Source organism: Manihot esculenta, chromosome 11, assembly GCF_001659605.2.
Source record: "Manihot esculenta cultivar AM560-2 chromosome 11, M.esculenta_v8, whole genome shotgun sequence".
NCBI lineage: Eukaryota > Viridiplantae > Streptophyta > Magnoliopsida > Malpighiales > Euphorbiaceae > Manihot > Manihot esculenta.
Window position 1 is genome coordinate 8625728 of NC_035171.2, and position 24913 is coordinate 8650640.

At 32.5% G+C, this 24913-nt stretch overlaps 1 protein-coding gene across 1 annotated transcript; it reads right to left on the reverse strand.

Annotated features, from left to right (window-relative positions):
* Nucleotides 1–1725: 1725 nt before the first annotated feature.
* LOC110625485 (mediator of RNA polymerase II transcription subunit 15a) lies at nucleotides 1726–16186 on the reverse strand. Its single transcript, XM_021771099.2, has 12 exons — nucleotides 16043–16186; nucleotides 15333–15455; nucleotides 14005–14116; nucleotides 12552–12675; nucleotides 10899–12248; nucleotides 10421–10491; nucleotides 6528–6602; nucleotides 4152–5501; nucleotides 3602–3946; nucleotides 2905–3105; nucleotides 2737–2825; nucleotides 1726–2245 (listed from the first exon to the last, which is right to left on the reverse strand). The coding sequence occupies exons 2-12, from the start codon at nucleotides 15443–15445 to the stop codon at nucleotides 2038–2040; spliced, it is 4038 nt and encodes a 1345-aa protein (XP_021626791.1). The 5' UTR covers nucleotides 15446–15455; nucleotides 16043–16186; the 3' UTR covers nucleotides 1726–2037.
* Nucleotides 16187–24913: the final 8727 nt, after the last annotated feature.

A 24913-nucleotide genomic window follows, 5' to 3' on the forward strand; every position in this document is an offset into this window, starting at 1 on the left:
AAAATTATATTAATATATTTTTAAAAATAATTAATAAATTTTTATATATTATAAAGAGTAGAAATAATTTTTCCATTTTCTTTATTTTCAGATGTTTTAAATTTTCAACGGACTATTGGAGTTACGGTACCCTCTACTTTCGGAGCTGTCTTGGCTTTTGACTGCTGCATTAACTAAATTTTTATATAACTATATATTATTTTTAATTTTTTAATATAAAATTTGCAATTTAAATAATGATATTTTTTTTTGTTAAAAAAAATGATTTTTTTTATATTATAAATCGGAGATTAATAAAAAAAAGTTAATTGAATTATACTCTTAAATTTCATATTCTAAACTGGAAAAAATATCTCGTCTTTTTTTTTTCAATCAGTTTATAGAATAAGGAGTTAGAAGATAATTGTTTCATATATAAATGTTGACTAGGTCAAGGTAATGCCCAAGTTTGACCTTGACCATTTCCTTTGAATGTATATGCATGTAAAGATGTTGATGTATGTCTACTAATTTTATTCAAAGCTATTCCATCAATGGGAAAGCAAGATATCTTCTCTCTCTAGTTCTTTGGTTCTTTAGAGGGTGAACTTTGCTCTAGACAGTTTCTTCATATGGGAGTCGAGTCTCTCGTTCAAGGAGACAATCTCTTTTCTTCTGTCTGGAGACTAGGTTATCTTTTATTGAGATATTTCTTGCATGCAAGTTTAAATCTTCATTGGTCCTGCACATAAAATTCATTACTCTAATTTAGCTATAGGTAATTTGGTGGTGGCTTGCAGAGCTAAGCTTGAAAGGCGCAATGAATTACTGCAGAGCTGAGCTTCACGGTAGTTGGCTATCATTCGATTTGCTGAAGTTTTCTTTAACTCGAATATGCAATGACAATTCTTCATCATCTAAACACGAGCCCTTTTCTTTTGAAAGCTTCCTAATTTGCCTTGTGAGGAAGCTATGAAGTTTTATGTGCTTTTCTCTTTAGGCTTCAGTGGAACGTATGGCTAAAATTAGTTAGGAGATTTTCTCAGCCTCTCTAGCTTCCACGGACTTGGTTGGCCAAGAGAGAAACGGTAACTGTAAATTCCTTCCACTAAATCCTCGGTTTCTCATCTGGGCTTTTCTCAACTTTTAATTCAATTTGCTCTTAAATGAAATCACCTACATCTTCGACAAACAAAAACTCCATCCAGTGAATAAAACAATTAAATAATTTCTGCAATTGCAGGTGGGAGGTGGCCACGGGCTTAGTTCATGACCCTGCATAACCTCCTGATGTCTGCTTAAGCATTCGCAAGAACATCCAGAGAACCCATGTGAAGCATTGCCTTTGCAAACTTGGCAGCCCCATGCCCCACCAATCCTTGCATTGTCCACCCCCATCCTAGAAGCACTGTTCATCTTTCCTTATTCTATGTAATATTTGTTGTCCATGCGATTAGGCGTAGGATCAAGCACCACTGTTGGACTTCTGCTAGCCCCATTGGCATTAGGTGGCGGGCACTGCGTCTACAAGAAAGCCGCATATCTAGGGTCCATGGATGGATCCTGGGCACGAGTCTTTCGTTTATGTTGGGGACTAATCCAGCTCTGATACACAACAAATTAATTTACCTTCAAGTCATCTCTCTGGAGACCACAGACTCCATAGCAAAGCTAGTGATAAATAACAATTAGCTAAACAAACATAGATGATAAAAGGAATCCCTGAGGGCTGCACGATTCTGGAAATTGTCGCCAAAAAAGAAAAGGGACTCTCAATTCAGCATTAACCAGGCAACATAAATGTATTGTTTGGTTACACAATCCATTTGAAATGAAAGTTAACCAATTGCAGCGTAGATAATGCTATTCAACCTAAAACTTGATACTAGATATATTAAAACATAAATAATTATTCAGTGGATGGATATTTACATTTAGGAAATGCTTCAGGAGTATTCAGGATGTTTGTAATACTGGCAAAAATTGCTTGTTTGGTCTTATCATGAACGGACCAGCTTTTGCAAAGCTTGCAAAATAATCACGTCCATTAAAGAGGAACTACACTGCGCTCAAGCAGTTTTCCCATGTTCCGTATTTTGAGCTGAAGCTTCCTCCACCACTTTGCTGGGCATGCTCAGAAATAACTGCTCTGGCACAAACATCCCAGGTCCTTGCAATTTCCCCAAGTGACATAGGCTGCGAAAGACTACGGAGAGAAATGCTAAACCTCGACTTAGCCTTCACTGAAAGATCCTCGTATTCCTTACTGTTGAAGGAGAATGTAAGCCACAATATTCTAATGCAGGAAGGAATTGAAGACCGAAAAAATGACAAATATTATTCACTACTTAGTTCATCACATCCAAGTTCTACTGTTGCACAAAGAACTGGGGTAAAAATTTAACCTCAAGCATGCTGCATATTCTCTTCATGGAGTTTGTAAATAAGAACTGCTTGAAACTCTGTAAATTTCACTAATCTTAATGTGACAAAAGTGGATTATATTGATTGTTCTTTATCAAGTAGCAGAATTATAATCATTTTAATCTGTCACTCAGATAGCATATGACAAAGCGCAAATGAACCCAAGCAGAAAATATAATAAGTGGAATGTCCAATTTTATCAAGGGCTCCAAGAGCAGGTAGAGTCCTTATGCATACTACAGCGAGAGTTGTCTTCATATGAATAGATGCATCACAGACCAAAGTTTCTAACAATTCTGCTGATAATAAAGATCAGATACCTTGTTCCCTTACCTGATTTCAACCGGTAACACGTCCAACAGTATTGGGGAGCAATTAGGATAATTTGTAGGCACAAACAATCTAAGGGGCTGAATTGGTGACTGCACAGTTATAAAGCACAAATAAATACAGAGAAAGGCATGCGTAATATATCATGTTATATTAGGTCTGAATGCCCACCATTTGTGATGAAGCGTACTGTGATTTCAAGTTTGGACTGAGAGCTACAGCACTGAAAGAACACTTAACAATGGTTCCTTCACCCCCTCCAGCAGCAGAACCTGCTGCAGTTGGATCAACATCTTCCTCACTAATATCAACCACTGTGTCTATAAGTCGTTGATTTATTTCGCGTATCTCTTCCAAAAGGGCATGATTAGCCTGCAAAGAAAACATGCCAATTTATCCATTGCAAAGCAGCTAGAATGAGAGTTCCATGCAAGAGTGAGGTGGAAATTCAACATTTTTTCCACAATGAAAAACTACAAGTAGAATTTCACCTCTTATGGAGTTTCTCGTAAAAAGTTCCCTTAAATAAACTATCAAATGACAAACATCTTCATCCTGCTATTTAGAATTTTCACTAGAATACACAAAGCACTCATAGCGAACACAATGCCCTTTATCTGTTCTCTCTGATAGCACAAGTAATGATGATAAGGATTATTTTGGCAGTTGCCTGGACTTGTAAGCAAAAAAAATAATTCTCATATGTCAAAACTGTAGAGGAAACATTACATATGGAACTCAACCTTTTCGCATCGAGACAATCTCATAGCATGAGACAAAGACATACCATTAGAATTTTTACATACAACCAAAGAATCCACAGATTATTACAGTTTAACCAGAAGTCAAAAGGTACCAAAAGCAATACCTCAATTCTAGGCTTCTTGACAGTTGATGTTGCAGTAGACTCCAAATCAGATGTCTCTGGACCATTCAACTGCTTAAAACTGTCACTTATGCTGCTAGCTGATGATACAACATTCAAGGGCATGGCACTTGTATATCGCCTCATTTTCCTTGTCCCATTCACTCCATCTTGGGTAATACAATTTCTTGCCTGAATGCGGCAATTTGTCATTGCCACCAAATCCTCACCCACTGCAGCTCTAGATCCATTACCTGGCGCTGATCCCGCAATTCTGTCAATCATACTGACAACTGAACCAATGTCACTGACAGAGGCACTCAAAGCTTTAGGGGACATAGACTTTACCTGGAAATTGCATATACAGCAAGAGTATGTCATTCATGATCAATAACAAAATAAGAACAGACATGTTCTCAAGCTAAAGGTTTCCCATAATCCATCCCCCCCCCCCCCCCCCAAAAAAAAAAAATGATGATTATTCTTTTTGTAGCTCTTAAGAACAGGGAGAGTTATAAATAAATAAATAAATTAATGAACTTAGAAAACCAACCGCTTTAATCAAGCGCTCAAGAGGTTGCTCTGTTACACTTGACTTGCCAGAAGCAGTAGTCAAAGCATTGCCATGTGCACCATCAGAACCAGTACACTCTGCAAGCAAAGGTGAGGCTGATATCCCAGGAGTGCCAATAGCAAGGGATGGAGCTAGTACTTGAGCACCAATTTGTTGCTGTCCAATGTTTCCAGCATTTGAAAGTGAGGAAATACCAGATGGTTTCTCAGAATCACCAGGCATAGGGGATGGGGCTAAAGGAGTTGAAGGAGATGGTACAACAAAAGGAGAATTAGCAGATTGCAAAGGGGTTCCAATTTTTGTCAGAGATGACAATATATTTTGCTGATCAACTTGTGGAGAATGCTGTGAAAACTGAGGGGAGGCGGCCTGAAGCAGCTGAGGTGAAGAAATAGGATATGAAGACCCAGGTTTCATCTGTTGATGGGGATAAGCCGTGCGCTGACCTGCAGAGAGATGTTGTTGCTGAAAGACACCTGGCTTAACACCTATCCCCTGTCTCATCTTAAGCTCATTGACATCATTCATTTGATGTACTTGCATTTGTGCAGGCAACTGCTGCTTTGCCTGTTGGTGCAATTGTTGCTGCTGCTGTTGCTGCAGTAACTGCTGCTTCTGCAGTAACTGTTGCTGCATCTGGCGCTGGTGAATTTGTTGTTTGAGCTGCTGATTCTGCAACATTTGCTGTTCTTGCTGTTGTTTCAGATGCTGTTGTTGAAGCATATTGGGATGTGACTGAAGGGGAACATTTGGCTGCAGCATATTTACCCCACTCTGTGATGACAAATTGTTAATATTGGCCTGTTGTGTAGTGCTCACAGGATTCTGTTGTAGAGATCCGACTGCTGCAAGCTGCAATGAGCTCATTGCATTTCCTTGGCTTGAATCTAAATTGGAAGCTGGCTGTAGGGAATTCATCATGTTTTGCTGTGATGTAGAACCCGATAAAGAAGACAGAGAATTATGCTGCAAATTTGACATATTGTTCTGCTGCATTGCTGGCACAGATCCTTGCAAATTCATTGATTGTTGCATTTGGGGGTTCATTTGATTTTCATGAGACTGCACTTGAGAAACTTGAGATTGTGATTGCTGGATGTGAGGCTGGGGAATTTGTCCTTGTTGAAGGGATGGAATAGGCTTCCTGGGTCTATTTGTATTTATAAAATTTATAATCTGCTTCTCATAGGAACCCAATTTCTCCTTAAAACCAGGCAAAATATTATTTTTCGAAACCTGTAAAAATGCTATTATGCGCTCCAACATGTTCTTAAAAATTTTTAGCTTCTCAAGCTGCTCTGACTTGGGTTGTTGTGGAAGAGAATCATGCTATATTTAAAAAAACAAAAAGAAAAGAATAATATACTTGTGAGCTTCAAGAATTGCATTATATCTGTGCAGAAAAAAAAATTGCAAAATAGCATTTCTTCAGTTTCTCATTTTATTTGCAATGATTTTCTTCTTAGCTTTTGCCAGTTGCCTTTTTCAAGAGCAGGAAAAGGGAAATAAGGTGACAAGTGCAGATGATATATGGCGGCAGAGACAGTTGAATGTAAAGGGGCCAAAAATTAAATAGTTATTTAATTATTAGAATAATAAAAATTTATATTTTATCAAACAATAGTTAGCTTTGTTTATAGGTTTAATTTTAAATAATTAGGAATAACATAATAAAGAAGCCGATACTACACCTAGGTCAATAAGTCCATCTCATACACCCAACTATAATATTAAGTGAAAAGGCTAACTATTATTATTATTATTCAAACCTTGCAATTGAGAGTCAACAAAATATCAACTTTATAATTATGCTCTATACATGTAGAAATATTTTTAAATCAATTAATAATTTAAATAATAATTTATAATTATTAGAATAAGAAGTAACTAAAAGTTCTGACTTTCTAGGGATAAAATAAAAGGAGAATATACATGCCACAAAAATTAGATTTTTCATTCTAATATTTAATCTATTTTCATAATTCGTGTTGAAATTAATTTTAAATATTAAATTTGCTACAAACTATTATTGCCAATTGTGAAGAAAATTTTAGAGACAAATTAAAAATATTAGTCGCCAAAATTAAAATATTTATTAATTTAAACAAGTATAAAAAAGATTAAAGTTTTATATTTATTTATTTTATTTTGAAAAGTATATGTATGTTCAAATTTGGAGGCAGGCTGGCAGCTTAAACTTTGGTCCAACCCTAATAATGTACTGATAGTCAACTATAGACAGGCAAAGCTAGTGTGTGGTTAGCACTTATGAAAATAAAGAACTGGAAAATAGTAGTTCACAAGTAATGCATAAGCAATGAGTTGACAAAAAATAAATGTAGTAAGTTAAATTACCTGCTGTAACTTTGTGGCAATTTTCTGGTACATTTCATTTAGTTCGGGCAGGTACATTTCCTTCATGCTTTTGATCTACAATTCAAAAAATTATAAGGATACTATAAAACAAATGCTTTAATTCTTCACATAACACTAAAAAAGCATTTCAGCACACTTGCAGGAAGAATAAAAGAAAATGTAGAGTGAAAAGCCATATATTGAAACAGTAGAAGAATACATCAAAATACCAGACACTCAACAAGGTATATTTGTTTATATAAAATGGAAAAACATTTAGGTTTACTTAGCCTACTGGTTACTCAAGAATAGGGCTTATTTCAAACTACTAAATGCCTGGTCTTAATTTTGCTCAGGACAAACACATGTCTGTGTCCATTCTGACAGGCACCTTTAATCTATTATCCACATAAATCTTGAAGTCTTTGGATAAGTTATCATAACATTGAAATTGAGCATTCCAAATTCTCATTCAGTTGTGCTCTCCTATCCTAATCATCAAAAGACTTTTCCCTTGATCAAATATATAGATATGAAAATAAAAAGAAGAAATGACTAAAAGTAAGAATTCTATTTCATTTACATGAAAATTTTGAAATTAGAATAATGTATGCAAGCATGATTCAATGGTATGCATTCAATTTTTCTTCTATGATCTTTCATTTTTACAATTCATCTGTTTGAGTATATAACCAATAACAAATTTAGTTATTTATGACAATTACTAAATATTGACTGAACAGAGCTACATTAAAAGAATGGAATAAAATAATGCAAGAGTAAAGGATTCAAATATAAAGTAAAAGTTGGAGGGAAAAGGCACAGGCATTGGCCACATGTTATCATTTTGGATATAATGATGTTCTCACTAACATTTATTCACAACAGAAGGAGAAGAATCTCTAACCTATTTCAAGTTATTAAATGCAATTTACACAATTTGTCATGTTTATATTTTCCTATTCTATATCAGTTAGATATTCAATGTGACAGTTATATCACACATTATCATCATTTATAGATTTAGGAATCTCACATAAAAGCAAGAACCTTATATTTAACCTTATCATCATTTATAGATTTAGGAATCTCACATAAAAGCAAGAACCTTATATTTAACCAAAAACAAAAGCCCATTTCACCGTGGCACTTTTGCTGTCCAGGAATTTGATGCCAACAGCAGAAACCTAGCACCTGAATAGTGCTAGGTTGCATTTTGCAATTTTAAACAGATAAAAGTCCAATAAAACCCTTGTACTTTTACTCAAGGCCAAATAAGCTCAATTTAAAATTTTTTTTGTCAATTAAACTCATGTACTTTTACTGAAGGCAAAATAAATCCTCACATAATATAATATTATTTTTTAATAATAAAAATCATCTTTATCTAATAAAATTCCATTTTTGTAATTTTAAAAATTATTTACTATTTCTATGTATTTTTTTAAAATTTTTATGCTAATTAAATATTAAAGTTTTAATATTTTAAATTATAAAAAAATAATACTATATTATGTCAAAGACTTATTTGGCCCTTTATAAAATTATAGGGGCTTAGAGGCTTAGTTGGCAAAAAAATTTGAATTGGGCTTATTTGATCATTGAGTAAAAATATAGGAGGTTTAATTGGACTTATATCCAATTTTAAACAGGCTTCAACAAGCAAATCCAACAGGTCAGCAACAAAAAGATATTATCCCTAAATATTCCAGCTTAAGTTCCATCGTCACTTATTTTTATACCTTTTACATGCTTCTCATGCAATATTTCAATAAAAATAGAGAAATTGCAAGCAAATGACGGAGAAATTGCCTTGACCTCATTTCCTTTACAAACTATTAAACTATTTCTACCTTTTCCATTTTAGGATCATTTGAAATATAAAGTACTAATTTTGCAATACTTCAGGTGATACAAGCAAAAATACAAATTCTCAAATACAAAAATGTAAGAGATGTTAGTTAAGCAGCAAATTAAAAAAAGGAAACAAGGAAAACTAACATATTGTTGACAGTTCTTTGCCATGAATTTTGCTACAATTGCAGAAGGATTCAAATATAAAATAAAAGTTTTTAAGGGAAGGGCAATTTACAAAGAAGCCCCTGAGTTATGATCAAACCCACAAATTAGTTCTGACTAAAGTTTGGGTAACAAATAAGTCCTAAGTTATAATTTACGTAAGAAATTAGTCCTTTTGTCAAAATAATGGTCAATTTACTGTTAAATGCTGTCCAAATGACTATTATGCCCTTCAAAAAAGAAAAACAATAAAAAAGGTAATGGGTCCTCTGACCTCTCTTCTTTGTATGATCCAAGAAACCATTAAGACATAAAGCATGCTGAGTGGCATTGCCCAATAGCAAGAGCGCAAAGCCAAAATTAGATAAATGAACCTCATGATTTTCATCCAATTGGATATTTGAAGATTTCACATTCCCTATGGATAATTTGCAGATTAAAATTGTTAAATTTGGGCCAGGCCTGACGCACCTCAAAAACTAGCTCAAGGGGGAGGAGTGCCTATGGCCCATATAAGGAGCACATTACCCCTTTTCACAACCGATGTGGGATACAACACACCCCTCACGCCCAGAATTTTTACTAGTGCGTGGCACATTTATGGGGCGCCCAACATCGGATGGGAAGACTCTGATACCATGTTAAATTTAGGCCAGGTCTAACTCACCCAAAAGCTAGCTCAAGGGGAAGGAGTGCCTATGGCCTATACAAGAGGCACATTACTCCTTTCCACAACCGATGTGAGATTCAACAAAAATCATGTTGAAGATAACCAAGTCCTTGTAACTCCAACTGCTATTTCCGTGAAGGGTATTTGGTACAACAGTAGCAACCAGTAGAATATGCTCCCTTGGGCCAGCAAACTTCATCTGGTCTCGATGCAATACCCATTTCCATACACAGGAATAGGCTGCCCCACATCTGAATGCAGGACCTGGACCATATATGAAGTCGGGCTGCATCATATTCCATTTTGTTCCCTTCCATCTTGGCTGCATCATCATCAGCAGCAGTATCTTGGACTTCACCACCCTTGTTTTTCTTCTTCCCTCCTATGCCTCTAGTGTTCTTGCTATCCTTGTCACCTCCTTGGCCTGCCTCTTTCTCCTTCTTAGGCGGTATAATCTCAACGGATCATTTGAGATGAAGAAAGGTATTAAGATCCTTGAAACTTTGGTAGTGTTTTGATGAAGTGTTGGAAAATGCATGAAAAGAGCAAGAATCACAACACTAGGCGTGAAGAAGAAATAGCCAGGGATTTTGAGTTGGTTGGCAACAAGAAGATAAGGAAAACGAAAGAAATTCTGATATTATCTTTGGATGCTTTGTTTAATTAGGTAACAATAATTGTTAGCTATATATATATATATATAAAATAGGTAGATATTGGAAGGAAAGCAACAACTCATTTCCGCTGGACAGGGGAATTTTTGTCACTAAAGAAAAAAACCTATAGTCAAACAAAGACTAACGGCATACTATCACTATTCTTAACAGAATGACTAATTTTCTATGCGGAACTTAAACTTAAGAACTTATTTGTTACCAAACTTTAGTCAAGCACTAATATGTGGGTTTAGTCAAAACTCAGGGACTTGCATGTGAATTACCATTAAGGGAAAAAGCAACATAAGATTTTTGTTGCCCCAACCAAATTAGTCATGAAAAGAATAAATTATTGACCTGAAAAGTGAAGCTTTATCCTCTCATACTCTGTTATTGCTCTTGTTGTCACATTGAATATGATCAATCCTAGCTAACACAAGTATTTCCCAACTAATACTTCCCATACAAAAATCCCATACAAAACTCCCTTAAATTTGCGACTATGATAAAGAAACTTCCTTGAACACACAATAAGTCGTTAAAAATACCTTTTGGTAGACTTCCTCTTGCAAATCACCTCCATTTGTATGTCTGGTTTGCGCCGTTGAATCAAGAGATGCTACAAAAACAAAACATATACATATACATGTAAGTCTGACTAAAACTTCCAAACTACATAAACTCCACAAAGAACCCTCATATAAAGGAATCTACAGTTGCAGGAACAAAGATAAATGGAGATGCACCATGCAACGCAAGCCTAACTAAACATGTACAACCACCAAAATTTCAGCACATGCTTTAACAACTGAAAAAGGTAACAGTGATCATAATGTTCTTAATGAGTAGCAGCAGTGTCAAATCAATAGCACATAAAGCTATGCCAAAGAGATAAAATTTCTTAAACCATTCTCATCTCTTCCAGATGTTTATGTTAGGATATGTATAATAAATAAATACGAAAGCACCAAACTGCAAAAACACAGTTAGAACATGACCAGGAACTGTGAAGATGCAATTACATACTTGACGATGTCTCTGGGAGAGGCCTTTGTGATTGATACAATTGCTTTTGTTGATCAATTACATTCTGCTGTTGAAGCAAGGAAGCTGGTGCTTGAGTTGATGCTTGGAGCCTTGTCTGCATATCTCGCTGTAATTGATTAGACTGCTGTTGCAAACCCAGCTGTTGTTGTAACTGTGTTGGCTGAGATTGAATTTGTGACATCAATTGCTGCTGTGAAGACTGTGATTGTGACTGCTGGCCTTGAGTTGGAACTAAGTTATTTGCAGGTTCCTGCTGTAATGGACCTTTGGGCTGTTGCAGCATCTGTACAGAGTGCTGATTAGTCTGCATGCTTGAGTTGCCAGGCTGGGATCCAAGCAATTGCTGCTGTTGCTGATGCTGTAAACCAGAGACATTACTTTGAGAGCCCAATTGCTGCTGATGCATACTCAAGAGGTTATTCTGCTGGGCCATTAACTGCTGCTGCTGCTGCTGCAGATTTTGAACGTTATTCTGCTGGCTCAGCAATCTCTGCTGCTGCTGCTGCTGCATGTCTCCAACATTGTTTTGTTGTCCAATTAACAGATTTTGCTGCATATTGGCGACATTTGATTGCTGGTTCATTAGCTGTTGCTGCTGCTGCATCATTGATGTTTGCTGTTGATGAATACTAGAAGCCTGTTGTGGCTGTTGCTGCTGCCTGAGGACCGATTGCGTATGCTGTTGAAGCATGGATTGTGTTGATTGCTGAACAGAAGGAGGCTGACCCTGTTGAATACCAGAAATTACGGATTGCATCATAGATGGCTGCATAACAGATGACGTCTGCATACTGGATTGAGAAGATTGCAACTGAGTCTGCTGTAAAAGGTTTTGCTGCTGCTGTTGCTGTTGTTGCTGTTGTTGGATGTGAGATTGCACAAGTGAATGTGGTAGATTTCCATGCTGGTATTTCTGCTTCATGAGTTGTAACTGCTGCTGATAAAGATACTGCTGAGGATTTTGGGATTGTTGTTGCTGCTGTTGGGGAACAACCTGTTGCCTTCCTGGCATTTGTCTCTGAGCATTGGAAAAGATATTGGAGGGGACCCCTTGTCCCATAGCATTCCCCACTGTGTTCTGTGGAACTCCAGAAATATTCTGAATGTTAGGATTCTGGCAAACAACACTGGGGATAGAATTCTGTGTTAAACCAGAAACAGAAGGTAATGCAGATGTTAAACTGGCAGAACTTTGAACCCCAGTGGATGTCATGTTATTCTGAATGGTCTGAGATAATAATTGCTGACGTGTTTGAGACTGGTTAGTTGTCAATGGGATAGGAAGTGACTGCCCTTGATTGTGGACTTGAGGCTGCATGCTATGAGATGCTGTTCAAGATAAAACCAAAAATAGAAACCAAGATATAAAAACAATCACCAAAAAAACCATGAATTTTTTTAAAAGAAAAAAAAGCAATTTCTGATATATCAGTATGAGTATTTAGTATATAAACTTCCTTACAGAAGCTTGACACAATGCACGAAAGCAGAATATCTATATTCAGCTTACAACCTTCAGAATTCGAACTTTTAAAGGACACAGTTGACCAATCCACAGTTAAAAACCTGAGCTAGCCAGTTGCAGAAAAATGGGACATCACAATGAAATTCAATGCTCAATCAAGGTATTACCTCCAGGATCAGGGGGTCTGTTGTTATTGCCAGGTGCATTGGGTGGCAAAGGATTAGGCACTGGCTTTTGGGACTTGGACTCTAGTGTAAGCATCTTCAAAGATATTTTCCGTAGATAGTCGGACTGAATCACAGAGCATTCAAATGTTAGATCTTACAACAATTCACTACACAAATATGGCTTTCAATTTCTCTTTTTCTTTTTTTTTTTTCCTTTTTGTGCGTGTGTGAGACTGTGGTCAGCATGATTTTAAATAACGGCTATTACGTTACACTATTATCTCGAGGTTTTCCAAGGAGCCGTTACCATTAAGGCCGTTATTTCACGGCGATTAAAAATTGTATTGGTAACGGCTATTATGGCCATTACGTAATAGTCACGACTGTTGTTGGCCGCGACTTAACGGCCATAAAGGCCGTTACCCTCATTTGATGGGTAGAAATCTTTAGAAATTCTGCAAGAGACCACTTGTAGTGTAGTTGATGAATTATTGAAGGTAGAAGAGACCTTTTTCTTCACATTTGAAGCCTTCCACTTTCCTCCGAAACGAATGCATAAATAAAAATAATTAAAAGTTAAAATGTTAGACAATTTATATTAGAAATTCAGAACATAACTTTTTATTATCTTTTCCACAAGATTTTATATATTTTTGAATTATTTTTTAGTGAATGCATAATTAAAAATAATTAGAACTTAGAATGCTATATTAAAATGTAGTACTTTAAAAGTTCAGAATTATAACCTAATATCATTAATACTAATTATTAAATGAGTTTTATGCTCTTACAAGTTATAATAAATGATAATTAAGTATTAAGTATAAAATATAAATATGAAATTTACAAATTTAAAAATTTATGAAAAATAGATAGTATAAAAAAGAACATAACTTAAAATTAAAATGTAATTTCTTCAAATATTTTAAATTATTTTGCATAATGTAAATATTAAACGCCCATTCTTCTACTAGTAATTGAAGTTAGTTATTATGTATGATGTTTAAAACTTATAGATTTTGTGTTTAGTAGATATATTTGTACTTATTATTAAGTTGTATAACTTACTTTTGATTATATCTTTAAATATTTGCTAATTTCATGAACTTTACAAATTTTTCAAAAAAATTTGCGTAGCGACAGGCCATTACCATTACGTTATGACCGTTACAGGCCTGTTTCCATTATCCGTGACCGCGACCGCGATTTGAAACCATGGTGTTGAGGGTGGGGTAGATGATGAGAGCTCACATGTTCAATTTTTAGCATATAGTGGTTTTTTAATATTTTCTGCACTTCAAACCCCCCCCCCCCCCTTTCCACTCCAAAAAAAAAAGTCTTCTTTCTTCTTTTTATAATCAGAAACACCTCCCATCTCATCCTTCTCAATAAAATGACTTCATGGTTAAACAATATAACTAATAAAAGGATGATTCAACATTTAACTACATACCTGGCTTGTGGCAGCAGCATAAATCTTTTCCTCAAATCGAACAGCAATTATCTTGAGTTCCTCTAATCCATCTTGACCAGAAAAAGGAAGTTGTCTTTTTAATGTCTCCATTCTACAAATGCAGAACATCGTGTTTGTCAAATGCATTACATGAACAGGAAATTAGCAGCCAACAACAAAGAACCCTCAAATGGTAAACAATTCCAATAGGGAATATATTTCTAGAATCAAAATTGTGAGCCGCATGTCTGTCAGCCGAATCATGCAGGCATGAAATCACACATTAACAACATTTGTTTCCAGACATTGTTCTTGTTCTTATATTATTCCGGAGGTAATAGATTCTAAAAGTTGTAGTCAGTCAACTTCGTTCTTCAAACTTCCACTTTCAAGCTTTATGCTTGGTTTATGAAAATGAAAACACCTTTCATATTAATGTAAAAATTTATCAAATTTATAGCTGCATCAACTAACTTGGAAATGTTGAAGTATGTATCACATTAGTATTTAATCAAATAAGAAGGCTTCCAGAAATGCTTTATACTGCAAATTGCAAAACACAGTTGATTAAGCCTTTCAATTTGTAAATTTAATTTGCATTAACCTCATGTTACATTGCAGCAAAAACTCTGGGCTACTTTTTGTTCATGACAAGTGCTGGCATCAGCTGCACGACATCATATGGATATAAGCATGTCTCAACAACATCTATTTGCAACAGGAGATCAAGAATCTCTAACCAAATTTGACTAATTCAATGTAATTTACATAATTATTAGTTTATATTTTTCCTATTCTTTACCAGCTAGATTTCAATGTGATTATTTATAATTTTTCCTATTCTTTACCAGTTAGGTTCAATGTGATTGTTCAGGAAGCTCATCTAAAAGTGGGGAGGAAATGTAACCCCAAAAAATAATGGCTCAATCCACCATGGCATTTTTGTGCTCCAGGAATTAGGTGCCTAAAGCAGAAACCTAGCTCCTGAGAATAGGCTTTAACAAGCAAATGCAATAGGTCAGCAAAAAGAAATATATTACCACTAAATATTGCAGCTTAAGTTCCATAACTCACACAAGTTTCTCATGCAATAATTTAAAACAGACAAAATTCAAGTAAATGACAAATACGTCACCTTGATCTCATCTTTTATACATGCTACTGAACTGTTTTCCTTTTCCATTTTAGCTTCATTTGAAATATAAAGTAATAATTTTATAATACTGCCACAAGTACATTAAAAAAATATATAATTTCTCAAATAGAGAAAGTGTAAAATGCTTGTTAAGCCATACATCAAATTAAAAAATAATAATAATAAAACTAACATTTTGTTTACAATTCTCTGTCGTGAATCAGGCTGCAATTGAGCTCTCCAATCACCAGTGTCAATTGCAGGTTCTCCACCTTGGGCATTAGGCCTCCAGTTAGTGTTGTCCATCAGATTCGAACTATTACCGAGAAAATTTGTATCAACTGTTAAAATGTAACTCAAGGGAAGTGCAGAACTGTAGAAAGTAAGCATTCAAACCACACCAAACGATAAACGAATACAATTTTCGTAGTATCTCTAGTAAAATAACGATTCTACAGGACATACCACATAACAAACGAATAAAAAATTATAGAATTTATTACTGTTCCTCAGCAAATAATTTCACAAAGACAAACTTTACCCTTCAGAATTTAGATGGTAAACTAAATCGAAAACCAATAAAGGGGTTCCAAATTAAATGGGATTCAAAAAACCTCCGAATTCCAGAACCCATCACTGAAAGCAATCATTTTTCGTGAATCAATTTCAAGATAGAGAATTATCTATCAGAATTGACCGATTATCCGATTCTTCATACAAAGATTGACCTCGAAGGCATCAAAATTATAGAAAAAATTCATTACTTTGAGAAGGGGAAATCAATATTTTCATCAAAACTATCTCAGTTACAAGACCATTCAACAAATTATTATTAAAAAAAAAAAAAGAACTCGTTGATCAGAAGCGAAGACGATAACATATGCATACAGATGGAGGGAGCACCTTGAGATTGGAAGCTTTTTCTCGCTGATTTGTTTGCTGTTTCTGTCGTTCGTTATCAGGAAGACTTGAAAATATGCAGCAAAATAGAACAGAGAGACGACATGGAATTGGAATTAGGAGGGTGAATTACTACAAGTAATTATTATATTTTATCAAAATTAATTATTTTATCTTTCTTTTAGATAATTATTTTTATCTATTTTTGAAACTCAATTTAAACTTTTATTTATTTCATAAAATTAGACTCTTCACTATGTTCTTGTAAAATAAAAAAAAAAATAATCAAAGGGATGAACAAAATCATATGAAATAAATAATATTTATAATTAAAACCTTTTTTTAAATGGATAATTAAAACTTTAAAAATATAAATATTTAATATGAAAATAAATTGATCAATATTTTATTTAATATTACTATTTAAAAGATTTAAAATTATTAGACTTTAGATTTTAATTGCATCCAATTGTATCAAAAAATTCTACACGTTACAATGATATTTTTATTATATTCTAAAAAATAAGATTAAGTAGGTAAGTCAAATAAATCTTAAAAAACTTTATGATAATTTTTCATTGTTAAAAATTTTTCTAAATTAAAATATGCATTTCTCAATTTTTAAATATTATTAATTATTATTTTATATTTAAAAAATCATTTTTTTATTTTTGAAATACAGCATAATTAACACAAAATATATCCGTTTTAATTTTTAAAATTTAATTTGATTAAAATTTAAAGATTTTTATTTAATAATTATGTGAAATAAATAATTTAAATCTAATTAAATAAAAATATTAAAATATGATTTTTTTTTAAGAAAAATAAAAATTTTAGAGAAATATAATATAAAATCTCTCGAATTTATTTAGAGATATTTATCAACAGATTAAAATTATAAATATTATTAAAATATAGTTAAAATTTAAATACTTTTGGCATATTTTTATATTTTTTAATTTTGTAACAAATAAATATTAGTCATGCACTAATAAATAAATTATGACAAATAATACGATAAAGGTAAAATTGAAAAAAAATAATGATCCATTATTTTTTTTAAATGAATAATAAAAGAAAATAAAAGTTTTGTAACCAATATTTTAAATGAAAATCGATGGAGACAGAAAGAAAAAAGAAAGCATCCAGCGACTGCGACGAATTTGTGCCAATAGGATCAGGTTTCTCTACCTTTGCGTAAAGAAGTTTAATACCGTTTGGTTTGGATAGTTTTAATTTTTTTCTTTTTTGAAAATGAAATATTAGAGGTTAGAAAGTAAATTTGAAATTACTCAAATGTAATTATTATCAAATGTAATTATTTGATTTTTTATGCATTAAATGTTTATTGTGTTTTGTTAATCTAAAATTTTAATAAGTAAAATAATTTTAATTAAATCTCTATTTAATTAATTAAATTATAATTATAATTTTTTAAATTATAATTTTATTTTAACTTCAATTTATATGTTATTAAATTTTATTTGATTTTATTTTTCATTTTATTTTTTTATATAATTTTTTTGTATTTGTGACGCATTAAATTTTAAATATATTGAAAATAAATATAATTACCTAATTTAATTAATTTGAAGATCAATAGTATTTAACAACTATTCACATGTTTAGAATATTAAAAGTGATTTGATTTAATCTTTCGGTGCATGATTTATCGGTGTAATTAATATCATTCATTATAAATGTTTCGATTTAACATTTGATGCATGAAACGTATCTGTAATATTAAATCATATTAGCTCTTATTTATTAGCCACTAACTTATTGAATGAAATTTTAAATTTCATTTGCTAATTTCATTCTGTGCAATAATTTCATAATTAATGGTAAAAGATAATAAATGAGACATTTCTTAATTTAAATTAGGGTAATAAATCATATCTCAGTCATATACATACATTCTCAGTCACATATATATTTTCATACAGTTTATAATATATCTAATTTATTTTCATTTATTACTATTAATTAAATAACTTGTAAAATAAATTAAAATGTAAAAATCGCTATATAATATTATTTATCGATTTCAAGTGAAATAATTCATATACACATGTTATTTTTTAAATGGATTTTTCAAATGGATTAATTCAGTATACTTATTTATAAAATAAGCACCTATATATTAGTTCTAGATATTTCACATATCTTAATCTACAAGATTAGTTGCTTGCTCTAAAAAAAAACATAATATATATTAGTCTCAAAGTTCTAATTATTGTTCAATCGTAATGAAAATATCGATAAAGAACATTTAGAGACATTACTTAAATACAATTTTAATCTCACAATTATAATTACATTATAATTTTTATTACACAATATTATAATTTTATAAATTTTATCTTTATTCGAAATTTAATTAATTTAATATTAAAAATAAATAATATCCTTTATAAAATTATATTTAAATATTTAAAATACATCAATAATGATATCCAACTAATAGATGAATTGTATGAGATATTTCTAACAGATTTTTCATAGATGATTATTATTCATCATTGAAGATGACCGATGATTTAATTGGTACGGGACCATATTTGCTCTGTTTGGCTGTTTCATGACCATTGAAACTGAAATTGTCATGGACCAATTTGTCTCTCCAGTCAACGTTGGTTATGACTCTTGAAGCTTGTGGTGGGCGACGACAGCCTCTGTGTTTTCTATTGTTGATTTGGAGTTGCAAAGCTGCTCCTGTTATTTTTGTATGCCGTTGCTTTTTATTTTCTTCTTCTTTTCATGCATGCAAGGTGGATCTTGTTATTGCACTTTTGGTTATTCTGGGGTTATTTTCTCTTGGCCGGTGACTTTGCGGTTTTGGTTTGTCCGTCTTATCAGTCAGCCGTGGTCGTGGATGGTCTTTGCAGCACCTAAATTGCATATGGACTTTGTCGAGCTTTCTGCTTGCGGACTTTTTTGCTTCGTGAATCGGACTATTAATGAATTATGTATTGTGTAGTCCATTGAATTTTAAATATAATTACGGTAAAAAAAATAAAGAAATTGAAGGAGAATTAAAAGTAAATAATTTTTTTATAATCATATTTACAAGAGTTTAAATCAAAAAAATAACCGAATTGAATTAATTTAAAATTTTATTTTGATTTTTACTCATTTCGATCTAATTTGATTTTTAATTTTAAAAATTTCAATTATTTCGATTTGATTTGATTCGTTTGATTCGTTTGATTAGAAAAAAATTTAAAAAATCAAATCTAACTGATTAAAGATAATAATATATTATTTTCAATGATATAGAGATTAGATGATATTAAAATTAAAATATTTTAATTAAATTTTAAAATATTAAAAATAAAGTATAAAAAATAAAAAATTTATTAAAAATTCAAACCGATCAAATTGAATTAAATCAAATCGAATAAAACTGATTCAATTCAATTTGATTTCTGATAAAAATAGTTCGGTTCAATTTTTATAAATATTAAAATTTTAATTTTTAATTAATTCGGTTCGATTCGATTCAAAATTAAACTGACCGAATGAATCTTAACATTGATTCTCTCAAGCACCCAAGAAGTATATTAATTTATTTTGCTTTCAGAAGGGAAATAAATCAATAAAAACCGAAAAATCTTGAATCCCAAATTTCTTTTTGTTTTTTTAGCAAAGAGACATATTTTGATTTTAAAATACGAGTCATAATTATATAAGTCATTAACTTTTTCTTTAACCAAATTAAATAAGTTTTCTAAATTTTAAAAAATATAGAAAAAAAGCCTTTAAATCTTGTTTTATTTTAAAGGTGACAAATAAGTCTTTTTAATTTTAAATTAAAATATACTAAACCACAATATATTTTCAATCCAAATTCAATTTCATCACCAAATTGATTACTATTAAGAAACATAATTTTTTTTTTAGAAAAAGAGGGATAGAGCCCTTATTTTATTAATCTAGGCCATGAAAGCCCCAACCTATCAGCATCCAGTAAAAATTTAATAGTAACAGGAGGTCATTGATGAATTTTCAAATTAAAATCATCACCAATGGTTAAACTAGTCAAACGATCCGCTACCGCATTTGCTTCCCTGTAAATTTTTACCATCTTGACTTCCCAGCTTCTATTGATAAGATCACGACAATTTCTCACCAAATTAGCAACTCTAAAAACTCATGCACCTCTACCTGCAAGTAAATCTAACGCGAGTTGAGAATCCGTTTGAACTTCAATCTTCTTCCACCCTGAATCCCATGCTAATACTAAAGCATAATATATTCCCCATAGCTCAGCTTCCATTGCTCCACAATTGCCCAAAAACCGTTGAAAGCCCAAAAGCCATCTACCTTCATTGTTTCGAAAACAACCTGCACAACTTGCCCTTCCTGCTGACAACAATGCACTACCATCGGAATTCACTACCACCCAGCCTGTTTCTGGCGGCTTCCACCCAACATACTTCAAAGACCGGCCTCTCGGTCCAGACCCAGCCTGCATCGAAAACCTCCATGCATGAATATATTCTTTTGCTCGAAGCTGAATAAAGGACGCATCAATAGTATCCTGGTCATTATTCTCATTAAAAACCAACAAGTTTCTTCGCTTCCATAACCACCAAACAGCCGAACTAAAAAGCACATCCCATGGTATTCCATTAGCCAATAACCCTACTTTTTCTATATTAGCAGATAGCCATAAAGGCACATTCAAAATATCAAAAAATGGAGAAACGAAATTGGTAGGTAAAAGGGAATTTCAAATTTGTTTCACATGTTGGCAATCTCGTAGAGCATGCAAAACAGATTCACTTGCAACTCCACAAAGAGGACATAAATCATAATCAATAAATGCTCGCTTTCGGCGTTGAACATTAACCATGATTTTCTCATGTGCCACTTCCCACAAAAACACTTGAATTCGCTGTGGCACCCTAACCTTCCACAGCCCTTGCCAATCCATATTAGATCCTGACACTTCTGAATAAAACGTATCAAACCCTGACTTAACTGTATATAAGCCAGAAGAAGAATGCTTCCACGCAAAACCATCCAAACACGACATATCATCAACTAAAGTAATTGATTGGAAATATAAAAGGACATCAGTAGGAAGAAGAGAATTTAAAATGTCCCAATTCCAGCCTACATTAGGAACCCAGAAATATCGAACACAAACCTGCATATTCAACTCAATCAACGGTTTAAGTGCAAAATTCCAAAGAGGCCCAACCGGAAGCCAATCATCCAGCCAAAATCTAGTGTGCATCCCATTATTCACATCTACAACTATCCCTTTTCGAAGTAGCTCCAAACCATAATAAAAAGATTTCCAATTGACTGAACCATTAGCTCGCTTAGCGACTTCCCAATGAACAAAACCCGACTCATATTTATTGAAAAGGCACCTAACCCACAAAGCTTGCGGATTCTTGTAAGCTCGCCAACACAACTTCCCTAATAGAGCCTGATTCATTTGTCGCATATTTCTGATGCCAAGACCACCTAACCGCTTCGGCAAGGACATTGTATCCCAATTAATCAGATGTACAGCTGGCTTCATATCCTTCCCATGCCAAATAAAGTTCCTGCATATTTTCTCTATTTCATTGCAAAGCGATATCGGTAAAAGAGCACTCTGCATCACAAAAACAGGAATAGCATTAAGAACTGATTGAACTAACGTTATTCGTCCAGCTTTTGATAGAGCTCTCGCCTTCCAGCCATCAAGTCTGCCTCTCATTTTATCCAAAATACTACTATATGTTGAGACTGAAATCCTCCCATGAATAGATGGCACACCCAAGTATTTTCCCAAATCAGCAGTCAAAGGAATACCTGACCTTGAAGACAAAAGTGACGCCAAATCACTATCAACAAAAGGCGACAAATAAAGAGAAGACTTAGCTAAATTCACTTTCTGCCCGGAAGCCTTAGCAAAGTCATCCAAACATGATAAAATCAAATCCAACTGTTCCACAGAAGCTTCTGCGAACAAAACCATATCATCCGCGAACATAAGATGAGAAATCATCGGACCATTACTCGAGATAGGAATCGGCTTCCATCTGCCTTGACGAACAAGCTGTTTAAACATTCTCGAAAGTTGTTCAATACACATAACAAAAAGATATGAAGACATTGGATCGCCTTGTCGCACACCACGAGTCGGTTTAAAAGATTCTAACTTCTCACCATTCCATAACACTGACATAGAAGATGTTCTAACACAATTCATAATATTAGAAATCCAAGCATCGGAAAAGTGGTAAGAACCCAACACCCACTGAATAAAATCCCAATCTAGTCTATCATAAGCCTTTTCAAGATCAATTTTAATCGCCATAAAACCCCCTGACCGCTTAGACGTTCTCATAGTGTGCAAAACTTCTTGAAACACCACAATGTTATCAATAATTTGTCGGCCAGGAACGAAGCTAATTTGTTCCAATCCAATGAGAGAGCTCAAAACATCTTTCAATCTGTTAATCAACACTTTTGTAACAAGCTTATAGATCACGTTACATAAGCTAATTGGTCTGAACTGAGAAATAAATTCTGGACAAGCAATTTTAGGAATAAGAGTCAGCACCGTTTCATTAACTTCCTCTGGAAACTCCCTCCCGCCCAAGACCTCAATAATAAACGCTGAAACCTGTGAACCTACCGCAGACCAAGATTTCTGAAAGAAAACTGCTTGTAGACCATCGGGTCCTGGAGCCTTGTAAGGAGACATAAGGCGCAAAGCATCATATACTTCATCATGAGAAAAAGGACGATCCAGAAGCAACCGTTGAGAAGAAGAAAGAGCAGGCCCATCAGGTCTAACAAAATGGCTGCAGTCAACCGCCAAATCTTTCGAATACAGCTCCTGATAGTAACCGCTAGCAAGCTCTTTAAGTTGACTAGAATCTTCAATCCACACATTGTTCCCATTTCTCAGCTTGAGAATTTGCTGCTTCTTGCGTTTAATCACGGTAGAAAGATGATAAAACCTTGTATTTCTCTCACCAGAAACAATCCATTCCTCCCTAGATTGTTGAAACCAGTATAATTCTTCCTGCTTCAAAACATCTTCAAGCTGTCGTCTCAGATTAAATTCCAGCTTCACTAAACCTCTCGTTCGCCGGATAGCTAAGCTTTTTTGAACACCATCAATTCGACGGATCAACCTCTGCTTATTATGAAAAATATTCCCAAACTCAGATCGGTTCCATTGGCTTAATGAGTCTTTGGTTGATTTCAAATTATCAAATAAAGAAGTATTTTGCTTCCAACCACGGGAAACAACATCAACAAAATCTTTGTGAGCTGTCCAAGCCGCTTGAAAATGAAAACGACGAACAGAAGAATTTGTAACTCCAAAGCAATTCATAAAAATAGGACAATGATCAGAATGCAACTTTGGAGCATGAATAACTGTAGCTCTAGAAAATGTCATTAAGAAACATAATTTGATTATTTTGTTTTTAATAATCTTTTTTTTTTTATTATTTTGATTGGCAAAAGAGAAATTCTTAAATGGGATTTGGTGGTTGACATGTCTTTGAATTCTCTCGGTATATACTTTAATGTGTGTGTAGTTTCTATTATTATTTAATTTTAAATGAAGTAAGTTTACTTGGCTATTAATTTTTTAAAATAGGTTATGCAAATAAACTAAGCTTTACAGCAATCTTATTTTTTATATTATAATTTATGTAAAATAATATTTATTATTTTATAAAAAATAATATTTTTATAAATATTAATTGACAAAACTTTATAAAAAATGTCAATTGACAAAAAATGATTTTTTAAATATATAAATATTTTTATAAATAAATATAATAAATTATATTAAACTAACAACATTATGATAGATTGAAATTTTTTTTTCTATTATTTATAAAAATTTTGAAATATCACTATTTTTCATCAATTTAATAAGTTTCTCATAAATAATTACTTTACAAAAATATATATATTATTTTTATAAATTTATAAAACAAAAATACAAATATAGTAGATTTTATTTTTTAAGGAAAATTTTAATAAAGTATTACGTTTGTATATTCTTTTAAATTATTTTTATTTTTTATTAATATCATAGAGTTTTTGTTATATGATTGATTTATAAAAGATAGTTTCACTTTATAAAAAAAATGAGTAAATTATAATTTCTTTCAGAGTTTGATTTATTTTGATAACAAACTCACTATTACTTTATTTTAAACAAAATAACGATGAAGTCACCAATATTATTCTCATAATCGTATCTACACGCATAAATAAATTAAATTATTTATGAGCTATTTGAAATTCAGTTTCATAAAAATTTAATTAAATTTAACTCAATTTTTAAATGAATTAAATTCAAGTTTAATTTTTAGATTCGTTTGATAAATGAGTCAAGTTTAAACTCCATAATATTCATCTCGTTAAGACTCATGAATTCGATTGCTTCCAAGTTCATGAGCACACTCGTATACAGTCTCGTAAATAACTTAAGTTATTATCATAAGAAAAATAAACTCAAACCCTACGTATACTTTCATGAGCCAAACCTAAAGTTTCTAAAGTTTAACTCTATATAATTTAATTACACTTTTAAACTTATATGTATTTGAATTGTTAAAATTTAAAAACGCATTTTTATAAATTTATTAACTAATTTATAAATATATTTATTTAACTAAAATTATTGTAATTTTAAACTTATTAGTTTTAAACAAATTCATTATACATATAAATAAAGTATTGAATACTTATAAACCATTCGAGACTAAATTCGATAAAAAGTCGACTTACCTAAATGAATCAAGCTTGAACTTTTCAATACTTGGCTTGAATTTAAAATGAGTAAAATTTAAATTTAGCTCAAACTCGAAAAAATTAATAATAAATCAAGTTTAA

Bases quoted from the DNA above. Each gene is read 5' to 3' on its own strand.
- LOC110625485 (XM_021771099.2), bottom strand. From the start codon at position 15,445: ATGGACAACACTAACTGGAGGCCTAATGCCCAAGGTGGAGAACCTGCA. The intron at 5,502-6,527 runs GTAATTTAACTT...TTTTAAATATAG, and splicing joins TTGCCACAAAGTTACAGCAG to CATGATTCTCTTCCACAACA. The intron at 2,246-2,736 runs GTAAGGGAACAA...CTCCTTCAACAG, and splicing joins GTGTTACCGGTTGAAATCAG to TAAGGAATACGAGGATCTTT.